Here is a 23,241-nt window from a genome sequence, read left to right as displayed (position 1 = left end):
TGTTTTGAATAGATCATGGAACAATTCGAGAGCTGTGCATGGGTGTAACTTTATGTTGGTGAATTTATCATATGAAGCTATTCTTGTTTTGATCTCGAGTGATAAGCTTTATAATGAATGCCAATATTGACTTACCAGGAGGCTGATTGTTGCAATTCCAGTGTCGCGGATCCGTGTTTCATGTTTACATATTATTAACTGTAATACTCTTGTAGTAATAGAGCTTGGAAGTGTACTTAGTAGTAGTAGTGGTAGTCATGTTAGACCTACATGTACATTTACGTTTTTTTGTAAGATTTGATATGCTTTTGTGCAAATCCTACATGCACATGTAGCTCACAAACCAGAGATACAACTTTAGAAAATCACTCCATCAAATCTTAATCAAGATTGAATAAGGTATACCAATCATATAGGCCTATGCTATTTTTTTGATTCATTATGGCTTTAAACTATAACCATGTAGGCCTACACTCTTAATTTAAGGATTTAAAATAAATCTAGATCGGCAATGAATAAGGACCAGTCAAACGTTTGGTTTAAATTAAACATTGTGGATTTTAATTTAAAGTGAAAAGATTTGAATATAAATTCTTTGAGATTTAAAAATAGGTCCTCAGGATTCAAAATATATTCAATATTTGGCTAGTCCCTATAAAATCCTTCAAATTCATATTGTAGCCTACATGCATATGTATATACAGCAATAAGCAATAAGTTTTATGACATGGTAAATATTGGACGTTCCTTTCTTTTTATTTCATTCTGGTTCAGTTGTTCTGATTTGGGGAAGAACTCCTTTCAGCTATAGTCATTCATTTGTACACAGTTTTTGTTTAAAATGGACTAATTATGAATTGATAAGCATGGGAAAGTCAAAGAGAGAAAGAGGGTAAGAGATGGTGGTGCAGAGGTGAATTCACAATGAGTTCATGTCGAAATGGGCTCTAAAATTCATTGGTTCTTGGAGTAAAGACGAACCTTCCAAAGTCAGGTCTTTTGACATATAGCACCAATTCCATTATTCTGATAGAGGAACTTCATGAGAAAGCATTGGACCATTTCTTTATCGCTAGTACCCTTTCCATTGTGGGTATAATTTGATGTTATTTTTGTCAACAGATTTCCATCAATCAATCATTATTCTGAACATCACGGGATAAAGAAAAACTTTTAGAACGAATCCAACTTCAGAGCATAGCAAGTTATGCCTGCCATGACTGTGGAACTCCCAGTGAAGAACAAAAAGCACTTTGAATGGGTGATGCTACGAGCTAGGAGTGTTGCTATGTCAGAGAATGTATTATTGTATGCAAGGCATATTTAAACCCCCTCCCTGTTAAAAAACAAACAATAAAACAATATTCAAAGCAACTACTGGTAAATGGCAGGGCTCCCTTGCGATGCAGGTGTCTGCCTTGAAAGGAAAACAGAATAAAATCAAATCAGATTTCATTACCCTTTCTGGTTTTGTTATTGCAGAGTAAAGAGCTAGGTGATTTCAGTGATAACCTGGTGAAGAAGGCATCAGATCCTCTCATTATCCAGACGGCTACCATCGACTTTGTCTCCATCAAGAAGAAGAGATCGGACGAAGAGCTGGGACTGGAGATTAGGACGTCTGCTATCGATGGGACACATCTTATCACACTAGTCAAACCAAACGTGAGTATGCTGCCTTTTCTCTGTTAATCTTGCCCGTTCACATTAATTCCAGTTCAACCTTTTTACACTTTTTCCTACATCATTATAGCATAAATATTTTTAGCACATTGTTTAAGCCTTTTTACCAAAAGCATTGTTTAAACTTTGTTTGAAATTTATTAACTTTTTGAAACAATTGTTTAAAAACTTTAAACAACTTTGAAAAAACTTTAAACAATTTGTTTGAACAACTTGTTTTTAAATAGAGTGAATATCGCACTAAAATGTTAAACAGCATCTTGACAGTGTAAGTTTGAAATTCGTAAGCCAGTGTTATGCTCCTTGTGGCCAACCTTTGCCTTGGAACTGGCTTCAAGGACAGTTTCAAGAACATTTATATACCCTTGGCCTTAGACGTCTTGGTTGTGGCCTCGGAGGTCTGGAAAATGTCCTTGGCCTTAGCATTTTTACTCCAGATCTTGCCCTCTTTAACCAATTTTTAGTTACATTTCTCTCTCTTCCTCTCTCCATTATTTCTCTCTATTTATCTACATATCCTCTGCATACATTTTTGTACACAACCTATGCACATAGTTGTATATTGACTCAGTCTAATTATTATATCCCACATATTTGTACTTACGCTTTAAAGTGGAAAGCGTTTTTGAGAAATTGGGAACTTCCTGAACAACTGTTGTCTTTCCTGTGCTTTTAGATAGAGGTTTACATCCCGTTAACTACATGTATACCTGAAGTAATCCAGTTCTTTATTTGTAACCATAGCATTGCTATTATGAGTAGACATGAATGATCAGCTGCTTTCTCTTGTGTGTGTGTTTGATTCCAGAGTGCCTCAGGATCCACAGATAGAGTTCATATTGGAGATGAGATACTGCAAGTGAACTACCAGACAGTGGTGAGTTTATTTATTGATTGTTGTGTCTATTTATTTATTAATTAATTGATTAATTAACATGTCTTTTTATTAATTCCTCCACGTTTATTCACAAAATCATTTTGATATAAAACTTATTGTGTTGTAGGAAATTTTTGCATAACAATGACATTTTGTATTACAGGTGTGTAAATTTATCTGTTATATTTAGTTGAAAATTAAAATGAAGAAATAAGAAATAATGTTAATTGCAAGCTTCTATTTTAAACTACTGGAATGCTGATGTTTGAATGGGTGATATCCAATTTGTCACAGAGCACTTGAATTTGTTTACAACTATAATTCCATGAGAGGCATACTTTCTGAAGGGTATGGCATTGTTACTGTTAGCAAGAATTTAGCCTGAAAGCATAGTTGGTGCGGTACATACCAATCTAAAGGAGGAACTATGTCACAAATATCAAATTGTAGATGACCAATTGGTTTACATGTAAATGTTATACCTAGCCTGAATCTATAATGAATCAATTTTTAGTTACTCATGGTTGTTCAATGAAATTTAATCATTGGTAGAGTCATATTGGCCCTATTGTTACCTTTGATTTGTTGACGTCTTTAGAGTTCATCAAACCTATTTAATTGGTTATCATCTAATTTGCGATAGAACTAAATCTACATGCACAAGATTGCTAGAGCTATCCCTTATTTGCTTCTAGCACAAAATCAGTTGACATATGGAGGTAGACCAGGGGGGCATTTCATGAAATTTTATCCGACAGTTACCATTGGAACAGTGCTTCTCAGCCAATCAAAATCATGGAAAGATGTCAGGTTAGACAACTTGTCGGATGAAAATATTGATGAAGCGCTCCCCTGGATCTAGTGGGAGTGGAAATCAGAGATCGACACCGTCATATCTACGGGTCATTATGCTCTTTGGATGTGCAAGTTGTCTAAATGTTGTAATCAAATGGCACTAAATTATGGAATATATACACAAAGCAAGATTTTACATTTATATGAAATGAGGATATCAGAAAAATTAACTGATGCCTGTTGCCCCTGATAATGAGCATATTTTTAAATTTAAATGTGGTTTAAGCCCTCACTTATGACCAGTCTCATGATTGGATTATTAAACTTTTTAGAAAAAAAACACAAGTGAGGTATTTGATAAATTGTGTGAATCTGTTAAACATTCTGTTTTCATTCTAAAGGTTGGTTGGCATCACAGCAAAGTCATTGAAGCGTTGAAATGCAACGTTGGCGACATCACATTCACTCTCAAGAAACGACCAAGACATCTTAGCCAGCCGGGTCAGATCCAGAGACCCAAACAGAACCCCTTCCTGCATCCAAGCAACCTTGGAATCAGCTCGTTGCCATACCGACGACCTTCAGCTGGACGCAAGAGGGTAGTTGTCAAGGACGACATGTATCTTCCTCACAGGGAAGCTGAGAAGAGACAACAAGGGGAGGAGGAGGAGGAAGAAGAAGAAAGGTATGTATGAAGCACAAGAGTCTAGTGTTCCTGGTGGTTGTTTCATAAAGCTGTTCTTAAGTTAAGAGTGACTTTAAGAACGACTGGTGATCATTTCTTGTGGTAAATGGTATATACCAAATGTTCCTTGGCGATGGTTTAGAGCGGAAGAAAAGTTCACCAGTCCATTCTTAAAATTGCTCTTAACTTATGAACAGCTTTATGAAACAGCCCCCTTGTGATTTTATTGCCAGGATAGTTGTTCTTTTCTTGGTTTACAAGTAGATGGTCTACTTCTTATACCACATGGGTACACCCAGTTGGTCCAATTGCCATTTGGTTTACATTACAATTGGTCTCATGCCCACTTTAGTATTATTCTCATTTTGTCTATTGCCTAGGATGGTCTCACTTGCACTTCGTAAGCTTGTTTTTGATTTGCTTTGTAAAATGAAAATGTGGTTCATAAACAGTTCTTGAACCACATAGACTCAGTGCTGTTAGACCAAGTGAAGAGTAGTATGTAGCCTGTGTGGAAATAAATTAACGGTAAATAGGCAAAATGGCAATTAGACTAAATAGTTTGTGGACGAACTAGTTATAGTAAGAATTACCTTACCAATCAAGCAACCTCAAATGCAGGTCCATTTTTGTTATGCCCTCCAGAACAATGCATCATTTATGTTTTAGATAGTTGTGACAAGCACAAAGGCAAATCATGGTGCTATAACTTTTTCCTCATCAAAATGAATAATTAACAATACCATGAAATTATGTCCAGTTTATTAGATTTTTCCCTGCCACCTTGCCAAGAAAGTGAAACGTTATTGGTTGTAAGTTTGTGTTTGAAACCCATGGGAACATTGCAGATTGTACTGTTCTGAATGGTATAAGTTTAAAGTATGTCATAACATGGGTCAAAATATACTTTTGATTCATCTATACAAATTGTTAAACTTCTCTCAAAATTATGATGAAAATTTTGGATGATCTCACACATTTATCTTTGGGCGATAATTTGACATAAACTGTAGCAGTTTCAGAAAAAGTTCTTTTTCCTCCTTGGAAATGAATAAAAATGATGATACAGGTAGTGTATCAAAAATGTTTCATTACATTCAAGGAGATCATTTTCTCTGTTAGATAATCATATTTTGCCTTTTTTATTGAGTTAAATGAGGATGAATGTGACAGATTGGAAATGTTTTCTGACTTATAGGTTCGGCATCACCATCACAGTACCCAAGCGGAAACAATCTTTAAAGCAGTTTAGGTATACAACAATGACATTACCAGTTTTTCAGAGTGGATCCTATCTTTTCTTCCTGTCATTTTAGATCTTTTTTTTGAGAGTGGGGAACTATTATCAATAGTCAATAATACCTCTGTCTATGAAAGCAATTTATTCAATTATCTGGAACTTTCTGTAATATGCTGTGTTTGGATTATGTGCTTGTTGTTGTTGTTTTTTTGTTCATTTGTGGTGTGTGTCTTCTGAAGACAAGATGCATGGATTTTTTTTGTTTTACTTCCAATCCAATACTCTAGCCTTATATAATTTTCCCAGGTTTGCTGTTTTCTTTCTGCCTATCTATAAATGGCTGTGTATTTTCTTTTTTTTCTCTAGCTTTGCTGTTTGTTTATGGATTTTTTGTAAACTCTATATACATGTATTTCTATTTTGGAGACTGTTTCCCGCTGAGAGTTTCCCTCAGAATTAACATGTACTTCAAAAGTTTTAAAACAGAATTTTCTGACATTCTAAACACATTGTTTATAGTAGCTCGAAACCATTTGCTGATCTTGATAGTAAACTTGATTTAATAATATTTCTTTTAATCTTCTTGAACTCTAAGAATTATATCACACAGTTTCCTTTCAGTTTCTGTTACTCATGCAGTAATTTATATTAAAATATTGCCACCCCTCCCCCTTTGGTTAAGATTATTTTTTATTATTCTTAAAATATATTCCATCATGCCCCTCCCATCCCACAAGACAACAGTCCCTACACTTCATAGGCCTGTCAGCTATTCCATATGAGGTGGAACTTTTGTTACATTTTGACATCTTTTTGTTCCTAATTTTGAATACAAAACAAATATCATTATCAAAGTAAAATGAGGAATGTCATTGAGTCATTAAATTTAAATTAGAATATGCACAAAGTTGTCATAATCTCTTCTCTACATTTGCTTATTTGAATCTTTATATTATGAAAGTTTACTTCATTATTTTTCTGTTCTCTCCTTTTTTAACAGACCCCCAGACACCCCATCAGGGATCCTTGATTCGCCCCTTGACTCGCCCCTGGCTGATACAAGCTTCCTACCACCTAGGGGATTCCCCCTCGGTCGACGCCCTACCATGGTCCCTGGTATGGCCCATGCTAGGAGGAAGAACAAGGTCAGGCAGGATAGACCACGCTCACTACCATCTGATCTCGAAGAGCTTAGAAAAGGTGAGATGGAGTTGTTTTTATATTATAATCATGAATCCCAAAACAACATCATTAATGCAAACACAGTCAGTTACTCCAGGATAGAATTCAAGCAATTTTTCCTCTACGCTGTTTCTCCCTCTTCATTTATATGACTTTTTCTCTTTTCCTCTTTAAAGAACTGAACAAATCATCCCTGGGAAAGACGGACGAAACCACCGAGAAGATCAAGCCATTACCGGCAGACTTCCGCATTCCGACCACAAAGATCAACGGTAGGTTCTCTGATACGGAGCCCATGCCAGAAACCAAGAGTCTCTTCCCTCAAAGTGACAAGGAAGATGATCAACAGCAACAAGCCAGTGCAGCAGGTGCAGCATCGGAGGCAACAGATGCACCCCAGTTGATCCGGAAGACCACCGCAAAAGGGGTCAGCGTAAAGTTCAAGGATGATGTTGTGAGCCCGACGAAGGTCTCGGATGACCACCAAAGCGACGAGGTCGATGGTGTTACCGGACAGGACGGTGGGGTCAAAGGTCAAGGGTCAAATGACAGTGCAAGCGTTGTAAACACAAATAACAATGAGGACACTGAGATTCCTAGCGAGCTGAAAGACTTGATTGAAGTGGTAGATGATATGACAGTATCTGATGAGTTTGTGGTGGTAGAAATGCCAAGTCCGGATCAAACGGATGGGTAAGTCCAGTCTAAATTAGAGCTACATTGGAAGAGCTGCAGTACTTATGTTTCAAAAGATATATTTTAGCTCATTAACTTTTAATATAAATTTAGTTATTGGTATTGATCTTGGCCCATAACACCTTAACAAGCTTTTGTAATCACTTGATTGTGTACTGTTGCCTGTGATGACTAGACTTATTCAGGTTGTATGAAAATACGGGCCAGACTTGAAGGTACGGATTTATTTTGAACAACAATACCTCAGTTTTTTTATTCATATCTTTTGATTGATGATTTTATTCATGATTTACTACATGTTCAATGCGTCTTCCACCAATCATTTTCAGTTAACTTGCCACCATCTTAACTGTTCATTATTCCAACAAGTAGATGTAGGTTATTTTCTTTTCATGCACACTCTGTATCATTTCCACTTGTAATATTGACTCCATATAGTTCACCATTGTTGAATGATTATGTCCATATAGAGTGAACTTCACTTTTGTTTTTCTTTGTCCTCAGACCTGGAAGATTGTTGAAACAGACAAAGAGATCTGAATCGACATCTACGGTTGATTCCACAGATTCGGTAAGTTAATGTCAATTTTGTAAATGACTGACGGTAAAGTACGTTGTAAAATTTGGATGTTTACATTTTACTTTGGCTGAGTGAGTATATTTATGATATATACTTTGGTCAATTATGTGTTTTTGTGGTAATACTGTTGGAATTGGTATCAACCAGTGATAGATTATTAGATAGCAAGCTTCTTGAAGAATCTAAAGATTGCAAGGTAGGTTTTTTTTTTGAGCCACTCACAAGGACAAATATTTTGCTTCTCTTTCGGTTACAGACTACATGCCATCGTACATTTTCCTAATTCAAATTTAATTCAACTTTATATATGTATATATTTTCTTTAGAAAGATTTTGAAGGATTAAGAGAAATCTCTTAATGCACTAGGGCAATTCCTTGTGTAGAGAATTTGAGTTTTGGAGGTGTTACTCTAGTCCATCAATTGTGAGTGTTAACCATTTGAACGCAATTTCAGTTCAATATATACATATTTCCCCATGCAACCTTGCCTGAGTTATCTCGAGCATAGTGCTCTACATATTAAAGGTCAAGTCTACCCCAGAAAATTATTGATTTGAATCAATAGAGAAAAGTCAAACAAACATAACGCTGTAAATTTTATCGAAATCGGATGTAGAATAAGAAAGTTATGACATTTTTAAAGTTTCGCTTATTTTTCACAAAACAGTTAAATGCACAACTCACCGATATGCAAATGAGAGAGTCGATGATGTCCATCACTCACTATTTCTTTTGTTTTTTATTGTTTGAATAATACAATATTTCAATTTTTAGAGATTTGACAATAAGGATCAACTTAACTTAACCACATAATTGTTAAAATAATAATTCCACCTGTTCAGGGAGAAGTAAAACTTTGTTTCGCTTGACAAGGAGGATAAAATTAGAATATTTCATATAATGAAATACAAAAGAAATAGTGAGTGGGTGACGTCATCAGTCTGCAAATTTGCATATCGGTGAGTTGTGGATATGCATATAACTGTTTTTGTGAAATTAAGCGAGACTTCAAAATGTCATAACTTTCTTATTTTACATCCGATTTTGATGAAATTTTCAGTGTTTTGCCTGTTGGATTTTTTTACTTTTTTTCAAATCAATTTTTTGTTGAGGTGGACTTGTCCTTCAATCGAATAGTGAATTGAATGATACATGTATATAAGCACATTTTCCCTATTACTGTTATGATCATTGCTGTAGCTGCTTGTCATCATCATTGTCATTTTGATGCTATTGTAGGTCAGATTAAGAAAGCACAAGACCAAAGGTCGATTCAAGAGAGGCGTCTCGTGTGCTGATCTCGGACCAGGAGAGTGCGAAGGACAACTGTGGATAAAGAGACAAGATAGGATAGGACAAAAATGGCACTCGATGTGGTTTGTTCTCAAAGAGTTTGTCCTATATTACTACAAAGATCAAAAGGTGAGATGTTAAAAGAGGAAATTTCACTATGATTACGCAGCGCGCATAACAGCTGCACTGCTAAAGCCAGGGTAATTATGCTGCATACATACTGTAGAGCGCTTAGAGACTTCTGACAAAGTAAGTATCAAGCGCTATACATGTATAAGCAAGTATGAACCTTTACGATGTCTTTTTCATTTTCATAAATGCATTATCATGAGAGGAATAGGTTAATGAAAATAAGACAAATCTAAGATGAGAGATTTATGGACTTTAAGTTCTTTAATGATATCTCATGCAACCAGCTACCCCATCCTTTGTATAAATGAAATAAGTTACCACCCTTAACTACTTCATAATGATTGAAAATATATTTCGAGAAACATGTGTATTTTATGTGTGTGATGATATGCAGGTACATGTACATGTACATATAAAAATTGCAAGTAAAATTATTTTGAATTTTATGAATATTGGCAGGGGCAATGGGCTTGCATGTTAGATTTTTTTCATATTTTGGTAAATATAGTCAAGTTTAGTACATGTACTACGTGCATGCGACATACAGCTTGATGTATTTCTCAGCATGTAAAGATGCTCTATTTTGCTGCTTTTTCCGATGTTATATTGATATGGTGGTCGTAAGATATCATATTCAATATGTCTTAGTAAAAGTCTGATGTTCGCTTCATTTGGAGCAAGGCTCGACATTAGCGGTGGCCCGGGGCCACCAAAAATTCATCTCGGGCAACCATTATTGAAAAAATGTTAAGTTTTGGTGGCCCGAATCGGGCAACCAATAATTTTCAAAGTAGCGCAATTTTTCTCCCGATTTTGCATGCATTTATCAACTTTCTACAGTTCAAACTGCAAGTCAATTCGTCATGCGCCTTTTTTGTTAATCTACACACAAATACACACACACAAAGATGGCATAGTCATGACAGTATGTAGGCCTACCGCTAGCATACAGTAACTATTATTCAGCCGGCCGTGCCGGCTGTCTGGCTGAGCTTTGCATGTGTGAAACCACTGCAGCTGGCTGTGCGCTAGCAGACTATTCAGACTCAGGGAGCTGCGATGCGAAATGTTACTGCTAAGAAATCTTCCCCAGAACTTTGAAAATCTACGTCAAAGTCACATTTTACACCAATGAAATGCCCTTCTACAGTCCATATTACTGAAACCTGATAATTTGCAAGCATTAAAAGGAGGAATTATGACCTCTCTTTTGACTCAAAAAGACCGATTTCCAAATGCATTAATACACATAAAACACATAGGTGAGTACATCACAGTCCCACATGTGCATTTGTATGTATGTTGATATTTGGTTTATTTTCGAAGCTGTCTTGAATAGACAGCTTCTTTCTTTCTTGTTTATAAATGACTTCTTAAACCACTCCTAAGGAAGTAAATACTTTGGGAAGGCATTTCATTGATATGAAATGTGAATTTTTTCCATCATTTTGTCAAATATAGGGAAGGAATTTTCTCACTGTTTTTTCCAGATAACTTTTGCCGTTTTCTTATTTTTTCTGTCATTTTTTTACAGTGATTAAACCATTTATACCCCTTCCCATTGAATATGCCTGATTAAAGAACATGTTTCTACTGAATAATAATAATAATTTTCCCCATTTTTTCTGATAATTTTGTCTTATTCATTTTTCTTACATTTTCTTTTGTTTTTTTCTCAATTTTTTTTCCTGTTCTTTGTTTTTTCTTACTTCATTTTTTATTTGTCTTATTTCACTTATTCATTTTCACAATTTTTGTTTCTTTTTTCAATATACTATTCTAAAAATTATTTTTGTTTATTTCCCCCTTTTATACATTGTTCTAATTCTGCAGCATATTTTCTGTGATTTTCTCCTGCTATAATATGCTGGAAAATAAACTGGATTTGGGGCCTGCATAATCTAGGTTTTACGATCAATAAGAAAGGAAAAATCATTGTTTTGTAAATCAATCTGAGTTTGCTATATGCACTATTTACCGTATTCACTTTACCATTATGAGTGTGTGTCTATACGGAGATTAAAAGTCCACACAACCTGGGAACAATACAATTCTTTTATTCTCTTTCAATCATTTCATGTTCACAATGATAGAACAATTTATATATTACCACAAAATAAGCAAAGTAAAATAACAGCAAGCACGATTTACATACAAGATGTACAAAGAATAGTGGTACATGGTAGTGACTACAGAATATTTCAGTTTGTTTTATTCATTTTTAATTAATGTTTTTCTTTATATTTTTTGGGCCACCAAACTTTACTAATGGGCCACAAAAAAAATTATTTGAAGGTTTTGGTGGCCCGAACGGGCCACCACCAAAAAAAGTTAATGTGGAGCCTTGTTTGGAGTATTTGTTTGCTAACTACTTTCATTCATATTTTACAGTCTGATAAGGCGAAGGGTGTGATCTGTCTGCCTGGGTTTCAAGTCATTCTATCACCGGATAGTAGGAGATCTTAGTGAGTATCTGATAGTACTTGATAGTACCTTGATGAATACTAACCACTTACCTAGTGGTTCTTGGCTATTTGTAGCTTCTCTTGAAGCAATTTCTTTTTAGTTTTCAGTTGACTGAAATCCTTTCCTCTTGGCTGAGAGTAGACTTGTTTGTGAAAACCTCCAATAAGATGCTTCGTAAAACACTGCGTGTGATAGACACTCTACAAAATTGTTTTCAAACTCTATTATTTTTTTCTTTATCTTGCCAAACTTTATTTCATATTTGGCAAGTGTTTCTCTTAAATTGGAATATTCCTATTTGGGGAAAAGCAAATGTTTGGTTCAAACAATTTCTTGTTTAAAAAATAATCTTTTAATAGTATTAGGAAATTTAAGAGTGTTACTAAGCCTTGCGACTTTGTTCCTATTTCATGAATGTCATGATGGGCAGGTATGATATTTAATGATCTTAAGAATTTGAATGATGTAAAGAATTGTTATCTTATGATTTCTATTTTTTTAGTGCCTTCAAATTAAAACATCCTGGAAATATCAAGGATATCTTATTAGCAGCCAATGATCAAAAGTGTCTTAAGAATTGGATGGAGAAATTACAGCTAGCCACCATCATGCTCCAAGATGAAACGAAAGTTAGGCAATCAACTATCATCACAGAGACCATCCTAAAGAGATTAGATCTAGGTAAGCTTATATTGATAATAATAAGCTTAGATTGATAATGTGGAGGAGCCGTGGTGTAGTGGTTCTGACTCTCGCCTTGTAAACAGAGGGTTGTGTGTTTGAATCCCACCACGGTCTGGCGTCCTTTGGCAAGGCGTTAATCCACACTTTGCCACTCTCGACCCAGGTGCTAAATGGGTACCCGGTAGGATGTGAAAGTCATTGTAGCTTGTCCAGTACTGTGTGCGCCTCACAGGCGACTGACTGGAATACTCCCCAGGGAGTGGAGGATGTGTACACATTGTGTGTGGGAATGACTGACTGAATCCGACGACCGGGGTAATAATATATCTGTAAAGTGCTTAGACACGTCCTTCCGATGGATTAAGCGCTATATAAAAGCGGATTATTATTATTATTATACAAATAATGAATGTTTTTTAGTGCAATGGACAGAATACTTCATGAGGTAAAAGATAAAATCATCCATTCAACGAGGCTACGCCTCGTTGAATGGATCATTCATTTCATCTTTCACCGAATGAAGTATTTCGTCCATTGCATAAATGAAAATAACATTCATTATTTGGTTTATATGAAAAAAAAAAAATTTTCATATGAAATTTGTGAATTTCGATGCAAAATATGCTAATACATTGCGAGCTCGGTCTGTTGATTATCTCGTACATACAACATGCACGCTGCAAACCCGAGTGGTGCCTGTAGCTGCATTTTGGGTGCACGCGTGCAATGAACAAAATCGAATGGATCTAAAATTGCATGGTTGATGACCATCATTGTAAAATCGGCTGAATGATCGATATCAAACAACCAATCAAATGACAAGGATCTATCTAGGTGTCATATAATCACTCTTATTTACCAAGGGTAGCCACTCTCAGCTGTAAGCTGTTCTTCCAGTTGGCCCTGCATAATATAATATGTTATTATTACCCTTCTCCATTCTCATATGTCAAGTGCCTAACAAGAAGTCTTTGGTATGACTCCGTTGGGTATCTAACCCACAACCTCTTGTTCATGGAGCGGGCGCTCTGCAACTGAGCCGTCATGTCCGGTGTTAGATGGTTATGATGATTGATGATGAAGATAATGTCAATGATGATGATGGTGGTGGTGATAGAATTGATGGCTATGATGACGGTGGTAGTAAAGCCCCAAAGAAGTTGTTGTATGGGAGTAAAGGGTCATTGGACAATAAGGTACTGTAGGTATGGCAGTGTGCATTTGTTCTGTTTTTTTTTTTTTTGGGGGGGGGGTGGCAATCTGCATATACCACTGTGTACACATGCATTCCCAACTCTCACACGTGTACATGCAAATGAAGACAAGTTCATTTTGCTATAAAATGACTGGTTACCCTATACTCAAGCCTGAGTCATGCATCACCTCAACGGACCAAGAATAAAATTCCAATATTTTTTAGAGTAAAATGGTGATGCACAATATTTTTAATATTTCACAGCGAATATTCTATTAGGCTTTTTACACAGGATTTTCTTAACCCCGGACTATCGCTAACCCTGTACTATCCTTAACCCCGTACTATTTATTTTCCTTTTCACACATGCCAAATTGTTTTTGCTAACCCCGGATAAGGAATGCTTGCTTTTTACACACGAAACTCGCTAACCCCGGACTATTGGTAGCTCATGAATATTCACGACCGCACTGAGGGGTCATTCGGGTCATATCCAAAATCGCTGACTTCTGGCGCGCGCTTTTTTTTTCATCGCCGTGATTGCTGTTCATGAATATTCATTATCCTTACCTATAATTGGACAACAGGGCCGGCTCTGTTGCGGGGCATGAATGGGAGCGCTTAGCCCACTTTCGTTTTACACATGCGATCTTAACCCCGTACTATTGCTCTTAGCACCGCAATTGGTGGGATAACCCTGCTTTTTTGCAGGGCCAAATAATCCCGTACTATAGGTGGGGTTAGCCCACTTTGCAAAAACGCTGTGTAAAACGAAAGTGGGCTAAGCTTAACCCCGTACTATAGGTGGGGCTAAATTGCCATTTAGCCCCACCAATAGTACGGGGTTAAGGAAATTTTAGCCTGTCTAAAAAGGGTATATGTTTGATAATTTTGAAGGGGCAGTGGAGAGGTGCAATTATCAGCCAGTTTTGTTTTGTGATGACCTCGAAAATGCTTGAAGTAAACAAGGGTTTCATGAAGCTGCTGAGAATGTGTCCCATTAAAACTGCCATAACTTTTATAAATGACCATGAATCTGATTGATATTGATATTTTTGGGAAGAAGAAGAATTTTTTCAACTATTTATCTTCATAGTTCTGCTGTTTGTGTAATAAAAATACGAAAAAAATGTCACAGAATTCTTTAAAAATGAAAATGAGCAAAGCAGAAAAAAGAGTGGAGGATGTGCATACATTGTGTGTGGGAATGACCGGGGTAGTAATATATCTGTAAAGTGCTTAGACACGTTCTGATGTATTAAGCACTATATAAAATCAGATTATCATTATCTCCTTGCATTCTAATGGCGGCCCCAATCGTACCTGATCTAAATGTTGTCAAATCGTGGCAACATCGGCATAGTATATTTGCTGTTTGGACCAACAATTTCTTCCTCATTTTGTTGTAAATTTTTTTGAAAGACTAGTACCCACATGTCAATTGGTCTTTGATCTCTATTATATTTTTTTTGCTAAGCTTTTTCCTGTCAGGAATGTCAAAATTGATTACTCTATAGGATGGCTTTGTGGTTGAAATATCATTTTCTCTTTCTTTCCCACTATAAAGATTCATAGAGTGTGGCTATATCGCTCCTTGAGTGTATAAGGAAGTAGATATACAGTATCAACCAGCATATTCATTGACATGTAACTTGATGCAGTTGTACAGACATTTTAGGGTACATTCAAAATAAGGGGGGGGTGTAGAAAATGGTTTATATTGTTCAAGGCTGATCCAATGTACAATATGTATACAGGTTTGATTTGATTTCCCATTAAAAAAAAGCAAACTTAACTGTTCATTGTTTTACAATGTGTCCTATGGTAATATATACAATCAGTTGAGTCAAACCTGTTGCAATTGTCCACCTTTTTATATGTTGATAAATAGTTTTTGCTGCATTTTTTTTTTGGGGGGGGGGTAGTGAATATATGAACATGACTTTTGAACATCTTCAGTTTCACAAAATTAAAGATATTATATTCCACCCCAGCTATTTTTTTTACATTGCACTATGATGAAATTCATTCAAATACTTTTCAGCTGCCAAAATAGGATTAATTCAGATTTATTGCTGAGAGTGTCCTGTCCACTTAGATTCTCTTTGGAAGATTTATGAAGTATTTCCTGCTGGTTTAGATTTGGGCAAAGTGCCCTCCATTAGTGTAATTTCAGTCAGTTTGGACTTTTTTTAATTACATTAATACTATAGATATATTGTACTGAAACAAAAATGTGTTCTTATATAGATTCTACACTGCACACTATGCATTTGAAACTGTTAGGACATGTTAAACCCTTATTTACCCCCCAAACCTATTCTTGGTACCTGTATTACTTACATATCCATTTACATACATGTACATGCACATATTAACACATGTCTAGTACAGGCAATCAGGAATCTTTGTTTTATAGTTGTGTAGCCTCTACTGGTACTCGCCAGTTATATTCAAACAGTGGAAGAAAAGTTGCGTTATTCAGTGGGAGAAAATGGGGAGTCGAGGAAGAGTTTTAAGTTTCTCACTTTTTCACAAGAAAAAAGAGAAAAACGATGATACTTCTGTGAAAAGTAAGTTCAGATTGCTAAATGGTAGAAAGGAGTTTGAATATGGTGTGAGTGGTTTGAATATTGATTGATTGATTGGTGGTGATTTTTTACCTGACTGCTAAGAAAGCATGAATGCTTGTAAGCAAGCAACCAGAGGACCGACGGCTTAAGGTCCTCTCTGAAGGACCTGGTACTGAGGATTAATGCCTTACCAAAGGGCACTAGCGCACCAAGTGGGAATCGAACATATGAGATGTTCATGGTGGTCTGAAACACTTACATATTCTGGTCATTGAAAGGGTCATTTATTTGCAGTTCTTACGATAAATTTTATAGAAAAAAGTACTCGTAATAATCCAACCGTTAACCCACAAGCCTGTGAGCATCAAGACTTCATTGTTTTGCCTGGAAATAAAAATAAATGATTAATTCCAGCAGAACTCAAGTAAAATAATAAATATATCATTGTCATTATTTTGCTCTGAATCTTACTGTTTAGTAACAAAAGAGTTATCATACATGTATATGGACAATTCCATATGTACATCCGACCCTGTATATTTGAAATCTCTGATTTCTTGTTCTATTGACCGTCTGTAATTATCTCAAAAGACAATGACTTGGTCAGCTTATGAAGTGAAGTTAAACTTTAATAAATGGGGGTCGGACATACAAAGTGGTTGACCATTTTATGGAATTACTCATATTGTTCCTGCCATTGGTACAGGTGGATACCACAGCAGTGAAAGCACAGACGAAGAAAGCCGCAAAGGAAGCTACGACCTTGCCCAAGAATCTGGAGATTCTTCCGATGCCACGTCAGTAGGTACCAACAGCCAACCAGGAAGCATCAACTCTATGAGCCCAGGAGCTGCCGAAGCCATAGAGTCTCTCAAAGGTGAGCCATCCCCCATCAGCATCATCAAGTACGACCAAACGACGTACCCTGCGGGGGCAAGGGAGAAGAGCAGGCGTCCCCAGGGGAAATTGTTTATTCCCAGCAGCCCTCCATCGTCGACGGACTCCACCCCGTCGTCGAGCCCTCAGGTGCAGCACAGGGGATGTGCGCCACGACTGTTGGGCAAATCCTCGAAATCTCCTAGAGGGATGCAGAAGGAGTATGATCTGTCTACTTGGGAGCCGGGGCAGGGAGGAATACCCGGATACACAGAGGTTGATGAAGGCAAAAGAAAAACAAAAGAAGATAGAAAGGCTAAACAAAGCGGTAAGGAATGGTGGCTTACTAGAAACTTCATTTCAGAACCAGGATAAAGGAACATGGATAAGCTGTCTTAGACAGACAGGCAGGGTCATATTGCCAGATAACTACATGTATGTTAGCAAATACATTACTCGTGTTGATTTGATTTCTGCAACAAATGATCTACGCTTCCAAAATCAAGTATGGTACCATTCCGGACTTGAAATATGTATTATCAAATAATCAATGAAACAAAAAAGGGGAATATCATTTTCTTTGGCCTCAGGGATGCCAGGTTTCAGGCAAAAGCCTGAATTCAGGCTCTGTCCATTTATTTTCAGGCCATAGTTTTAGCACTTTTGTGTACAAAATATTGTATTCTTGGTGATTTTCAGGCCCTCTGATCAATATCAACTGGCATCCCTATAAATTGAATAGTCAGACATTGTTTTGTTATTTTGTTCTCTTATCCTGGTTCCTATGGTATTACATTATTTTTTATATGAAGAAATGTTCTGATTATCCTGATTTGAAAAATAAACTTTATTACAAATGTTCTTTTAATCATTAACCTTAAGAAGCCTTTCGTTCTGGTTTCAGACATGAATCAAAGTCTGAAATGCTATTATGCAAAAGAAATATGAAAATATTGTTTCAATTTTAACCTTTCCCTCTATCCAATCCGTCATTCAAATCTCATATTTTTATCCAAGATCAGAGATAATCAGAAAGTTCTCTTCAGGCTTGGAAGTAGAAATGGAGCTCGTATCAATTTATAACAATTCCGTGGATTCTCACATGCTGAAAGCTTATTTTCATGAAATTACTTAATTTGGTCAATATAAAGAAATTATATCCCTAATAGTACATTTAGGTGTCGTGTCCTCTTTAAACCCCAATGAAAGTCAATCTCTGCTGAAACCACTTATTATGTCTAATATGCGAAAAGTGATTTTAAGATCTACATAATTTGGTGACTTTACATATTAGAATCTTATTTGATACTACAATAGATTAATTTCCAATGGATAATATGCTAACACTATGCATGGGGGGAGCCTTACAACATAATCTTAATCACAAGAATATCAAAAGTTTACTTTTTGTCAATCTCATGGAAATTTATTGTAACCCCCCAGCAAATTCTGTTTGTACCTTTCCATATTTCTTCATGTGAACCATGAAAGTCCATTTCTATTTCCAAGCTCAAATAATCGTATCTATTGTTTTCATTCATTTCATGCATTCTTGTGCCTGTTCATTGCATGTGGGCATTATTTTATTACTAAACAGTTATTGATTAAGAGGGGGAAATGCTTCCTCAGCATGCATTATTTTTATGATTGTTGTTTGATAAATATTGAAATCATTTGCTGTGAGTGTTTATGTTGCATATAGTGTGAGAAGCAGAAACCCAGGAACTGGAGAATATGCATTTATGGATCACCAATGCGTTATCAACTAAGTCTACCCAGATATATCAAGCTAGTTTTTCATAATGCCCCCCCCCCCTAAAAAAAAATAAATAAATAAATAAAAAAAATAATAAAAAAATAAAAAAATGAAAGGAATGCATTCATGTAATTCTTATGAGAATCCAAGAATAACAGAGCTATGAAATTTCTAAAGGTTGGGTTTTGTGGTGTCAGATACAAGCAGGTGCTCAATTTGTCATTTAATCTGAATTCCTGTTTTTTTATGGTTCATGATGAATGACAAATTTTTCTCATGTTTGAAATGATTTTTTCTGATGATACATTGTATACTGAATGCACTGATAAAATCACATGGAGGTGCTCCACTGTGATATCCCCCAATTAAAAAAAAATTATTAGTAACTCTTTTTGGCAATTCCATAAAATATATATCTCCAACCCCCTATGTGTGGCATCTTTATTTAATTTTCTGTTTCTGATTTCTGGTTCTTTTGACAGTCTGTAATGCTCTCAAAATGAACATGACTTGGTCAGTTTATGAAGTGAAGTAAGAATTGAGAAAAATGGGGGTCGGATGTATGAAAATGTTGATACTTATAAATGGAATTGCCCTTTTATTAATCTCAAGATGATTTTCACCCCATTCTTCATTGATATACATGTCCTTCTGTCATTTTTTTCGATATTCACTTTTCAAACCAACCTGATGTCGTGGCGAACTTCTTCTTTTCCTAGATATCAGTGTTAATGTTACAGCGGCATGAGAATTATGCTTTTTAGCTGATATATATCAGCTACATGTATTTTTGCTTTTGATTTTCAGCTTAATTTCTTATTATTTTAGCTTTGCTCTGTACAATAGTAGAGAGGCTTTTTCAACTTCAGCTTGTTTCTTTTATTTTTTTAAGGGTTAGGGTTTTTCTTAGGGGTCATTCTCACCCCTGATACTTAGAAATATATATTTTTTTATTAAAAGCAGAAGTAACAAATTTTATTTTGTGCACATAGATGTTTGTCTGCACATAGATGCCATTTAATAGAGACTTCATGCATAATGCAGTTGGGTTTATCATCACTTGGGAGGCTAGGCCTCATTTCTTATTTTTAAAAAGAAAATTACTTTATTTCTATCTATAGTATACAGTATTAGAACAGTTATTGAAATAAGATATTTCTTAATATCATTTTCGGATTTATATGCATGCATGAGGTATCCCCAAGCACCATTGGATTAAATCTGCATACTTGATCCTCTGTACCGGACAGAGAGAGCTTAAACCCAACTAGGCCATTCAATTTCTTTAGATCAGACATGAGGGGGGGGGGGAAATTCGGGTTTTTGCCCCGGGTTTTTGCAAATTTTGTTTAACTTTTGTGCATGATGGTAGCAGATTTGGACTCGATAAGGCCCAAGATTAGCAACAAAAAATAAAATACTGTGGCAGAATCCCTTTTAAACTTTTCGCACTTAGCAGGGGCAAGGCTGATAAATGGAAATGAGCTGTCTTTACCAGGGCCAGGCATTTTTTCTGTGATCCTATGATATTTGATATTTCCTTCGTGTAGTTTTGTTGAGTGGTGTCTGTTTTTCGAAGGTTGTTATTTTTTGTTGTTCCGTATGCATGAGTGTATAATTTTGCATGTGGATTGATTTGATGGATCATGGTCTGCATTGATATGTATGTTCTCCTTGTACTTCATCTTAAGTTTTGAGCCCATTTCAATTCATTCATTTTACCATGTACATTAATAAGACAAACAACATTTCATACTATTAACAAGGAAAATGATACAAGAAAAGTACTACATTCATATAATGAGCATTGAATGCAATGTTTGTACATGTATGCAGCTTGTGTTAAATGGAATTGAATGTACTACATGATTCTTGTAAAAAATATGGCAGCATTCAATTAGTCATTGAAGAAACCTAACTTTAAAAATCACAGAAAATATGCTCAGATAATAAATGTGATAATTAAACGCAAATTACAAAAAATATTGTGCGAGATAAACTAATGTTTGATTTGATTTAAAACTGCATTATGAAGCTTTGTGTTATATATATCAGGATTTGTTTAAAGGAATTTTAAAGCATGATCTTTTTCTTTATGTTGTTTTTTGGGGGGGGGGGTCAAAAGAAGAACATCTAAAAGACTTATTTTTTCCCAATAGCATTTAAATTCATTATTCATAATTACTATTTTGCAATCCAGCTTTACAACATGCCTTTTTTGTGCTTAGAAATTTCATAACATTTTTATCACCAGTTCTATGAATTCTGTAGCATGTCACCTTGCTTACCGCTGATTTCCAGCCATTGCCTGCATGCATAAAGCCTGCCTGCATAACATGTCATATGACCAAGGTCAGATTTTCAAAACAAGCCACCATTCTTTACAAACTATGTTGACCAGTGCTTTTATTCAGAAATGTATTTATTTTCCTAAAGCTCACAAGGTACAGAGTGTAAATTCAAATTCAAAGGTAAGCCTTCATCATCCTCTGTACATGGGTTTTCTCTCCATTGCCAACTACACATGTATGTAATTCGAAGGACGTTTTCATAGATTGTATGTCTTCCTCCATGAAAGTATAATACAGAGATTACAATTTTTCAGAAAGGAAATTATTCTTGTGCTATGAAGACAATTAGGGATGGATCCTTTGTCAATTCTCTTTGACAGATTATTCCATAATGTTGGATCTGGGGCCTGTAGCAGAAAGAGTTGCGTTTAAACACAAGTCAAAATATCAAGTGCAAGTCCCGAATACTGGTGCTTCATTTGGCTAAAAATCAAGTTGCGCAAGATATTTTGAGTTGCGTTTGATCGCAACTCTTTCTGCAAGCATAAGATACAACCCCACCTCAAAATTTCCTAAAAGTTGATAATTTTTTTTTATAACTCATTTTTATTCTCGGGTTTCCAGGAGTATGTGACTCGCATCAATTGCTCCACAGTAATTCCCTCAAATTTTCCAAAGCACATTGATTATTGGAAATCAATCGCCCTCTTTCTTCTTGAAGAGTTAATGTGATACAAAATTTTCGAATGGCATAAAATGGAAAATATTATGATAATGATGATGATGATGACAATGGAAAGGATTATAGTGATGGTGATGATGATGGTAATTATGATAGTGATGTTGATGATGATAATGATGATGATAAAGGTGGTAGTAGTGATGATAATGATGATGATGTGATGTTGCTGCAGCTGATGATGATGATGGCACGATAATGATGATGCTAATTTTGATAATGAATATTTACAAAAATTTAAAGATCTTTGTTAAAGACTGAAACTTCACATATGAATGGTTTTGACTACCAAAAATATCAATATGTTCATTGATAACTATGTTGATGATAGGGTTATTACAACGCTCTAATAATGTAAATATGATTATGAAATTGAGCACTGCTGATGATAATGATATAGATATACTATCTCATCTGATTTCCTTCCTTTTCTCCAATTATAGAAAAATCTAGTAAAAAAGATGAGTACGGGGAGGAGTGGGAGAAGATCCGTGATGTTCCAGTCCCAGTCCTCGGTCGAAGTATTAGCTTTCGAGGAAAGAAGAAAGAAAGACCTACTCTTAGAGTACCCAAACAGGAGATGAGTGAAAAGGCTAAGAAAGTCTACCAGAAGAGATTGCTTGAAAGAAAATTAAAGGTAAGCTTTAACCATTGAAAGGAAAATTGAACCCGAGCTACTTCGGCCGACAGTCTTGACATAATTATCGTGAACTGATTATCCTGGCACATAGAAATATTTCTTTCAGTTTTCTTACTCTGTAATCTGCATAGGGATGCTCTTGTTTTTTTATTATTTTTTATTATTGTTATTATATTTAATCCAAGTTTGATACATGGGGGCTATGCCACACTTTTAGAGGCTGATATGTTATTGTTGTTTTTATTTAATTCAATTCAATTCAATTTATTGGTCAATAATTAACAACATACTATGTAAATGTTTCCTACATCGGCTTTTACATACAAGCCAATGTAAAATATAATTAGGCGTTATGTACGTAATGTGTGTAAATAAAACAAGATTACTTGCTCCCTGTGTGTTTGTTGTTGTTGTTGAATGAGCTTAGTCTGATCTAGCAACAACACTATCTTTTGTTGTTCCCAATATCGTGGGTTCATAGTGTATTTATAACAGGTATAAGAAGCCTCATTCAACCTTTAAGAAACTTTCATTCGTTATATACTTTAAAATTATTAGAGATGTACACGTTTCTTTACTGTTGTTAACTGCATTCAATATACATTAAAAATTAAAAACACAGATCAGTGGATACATATTTTTTTTTTCCTATCATGATTTATATTTTAATAATATATTGTTTTTCTCAGGCAAAACAAGCAGAGTTGGAGAGTGTAGAGCTTCTCCTGGGCAAAGATCAGGTGGTGTCATCAACCGTTCTGCACGAATGGAGAGAACAGCATGATGAATTCCTGAAGTCACTAGATGGGCAGAGCAGAGACCAGTTGAGCAGTGATTCAGACCCTGATAGGTAGGTA

The 23,241-nt window shown here is 35.6% G+C and overlaps 1 protein-coding gene across 3 annotated transcripts in view; it reads left to right on the top strand.

Annotated features, from left to right (window-relative positions):
• Nucleotides 1-23,241, top strand: part of LOC121413570 (CNK3/IPCEF1 fusion protein-like) — a 40,063-nt gene that overhangs the window by 13,427 nt on the left and 3,395 nt on the right. The window contains exons 4-16 of one of the 3 annotated variants that reach the window (XM_041606434.1): nucleotides 1,483-1,665; nucleotides 2,492-2,560; nucleotides 3,757-4,040; nucleotides 5,239-5,292; nucleotides 6,281-6,480; nucleotides 6,639-7,155; nucleotides 7,663-7,729; nucleotides 8,979-9,161; nucleotides 11,556-11,629; nucleotides 12,133-12,311; nucleotides 16,789-16,959; nucleotides 22,188-22,381; nucleotides 23,074-23,234. In XM_041606434.1, the coding sequence (XP_041462368.1) occupies nucleotides 1,483-1,665; nucleotides 2,492-2,560; nucleotides 3,757-4,040; nucleotides 5,239-5,292; nucleotides 6,281-6,480; nucleotides 6,639-7,155; nucleotides 7,663-7,729; nucleotides 8,979-9,161; nucleotides 11,556-11,629; nucleotides 12,133-12,311; nucleotides 16,789-16,959; nucleotides 22,188-22,381; nucleotides 23,074-23,234 (2,336 nt within the window). Of the gene's footprint in view, nucleotides 1-1,482; nucleotides 1,666-2,491; nucleotides 2,561-3,756; nucleotides 4,041-5,238; nucleotides 5,293-6,280; nucleotides 6,481-6,638; nucleotides 7,156-7,662; nucleotides 7,730-8,978; nucleotides 9,162-11,555; nucleotides 11,630-12,132; nucleotides 12,312-16,788; nucleotides 17,287-22,187; nucleotides 22,382-23,073; nucleotides 23,235-23,241 lie in introns of all 3 variants that reach the window. The other 2 variants (XM_041606432.1, XM_041606433.1) reach the window with 2 other exon arrangements.

This window comes from Lytechinus variegatus, chromosome 4 (assembly GCF_018143015.1).
Source record: "Lytechinus variegatus isolate NC3 chromosome 4, Lvar_3.0, whole genome shotgun sequence".
NCBI lineage: Eukaryota > Metazoa > Echinodermata > Echinoidea > Temnopleuroida > Toxopneustidae > Lytechinus > Lytechinus variegatus.
The sequence above is the reverse complement of the archived record's forward strand: the minus strand, read 5'-3'. Positions and strand labels throughout refer to the sequence as shown.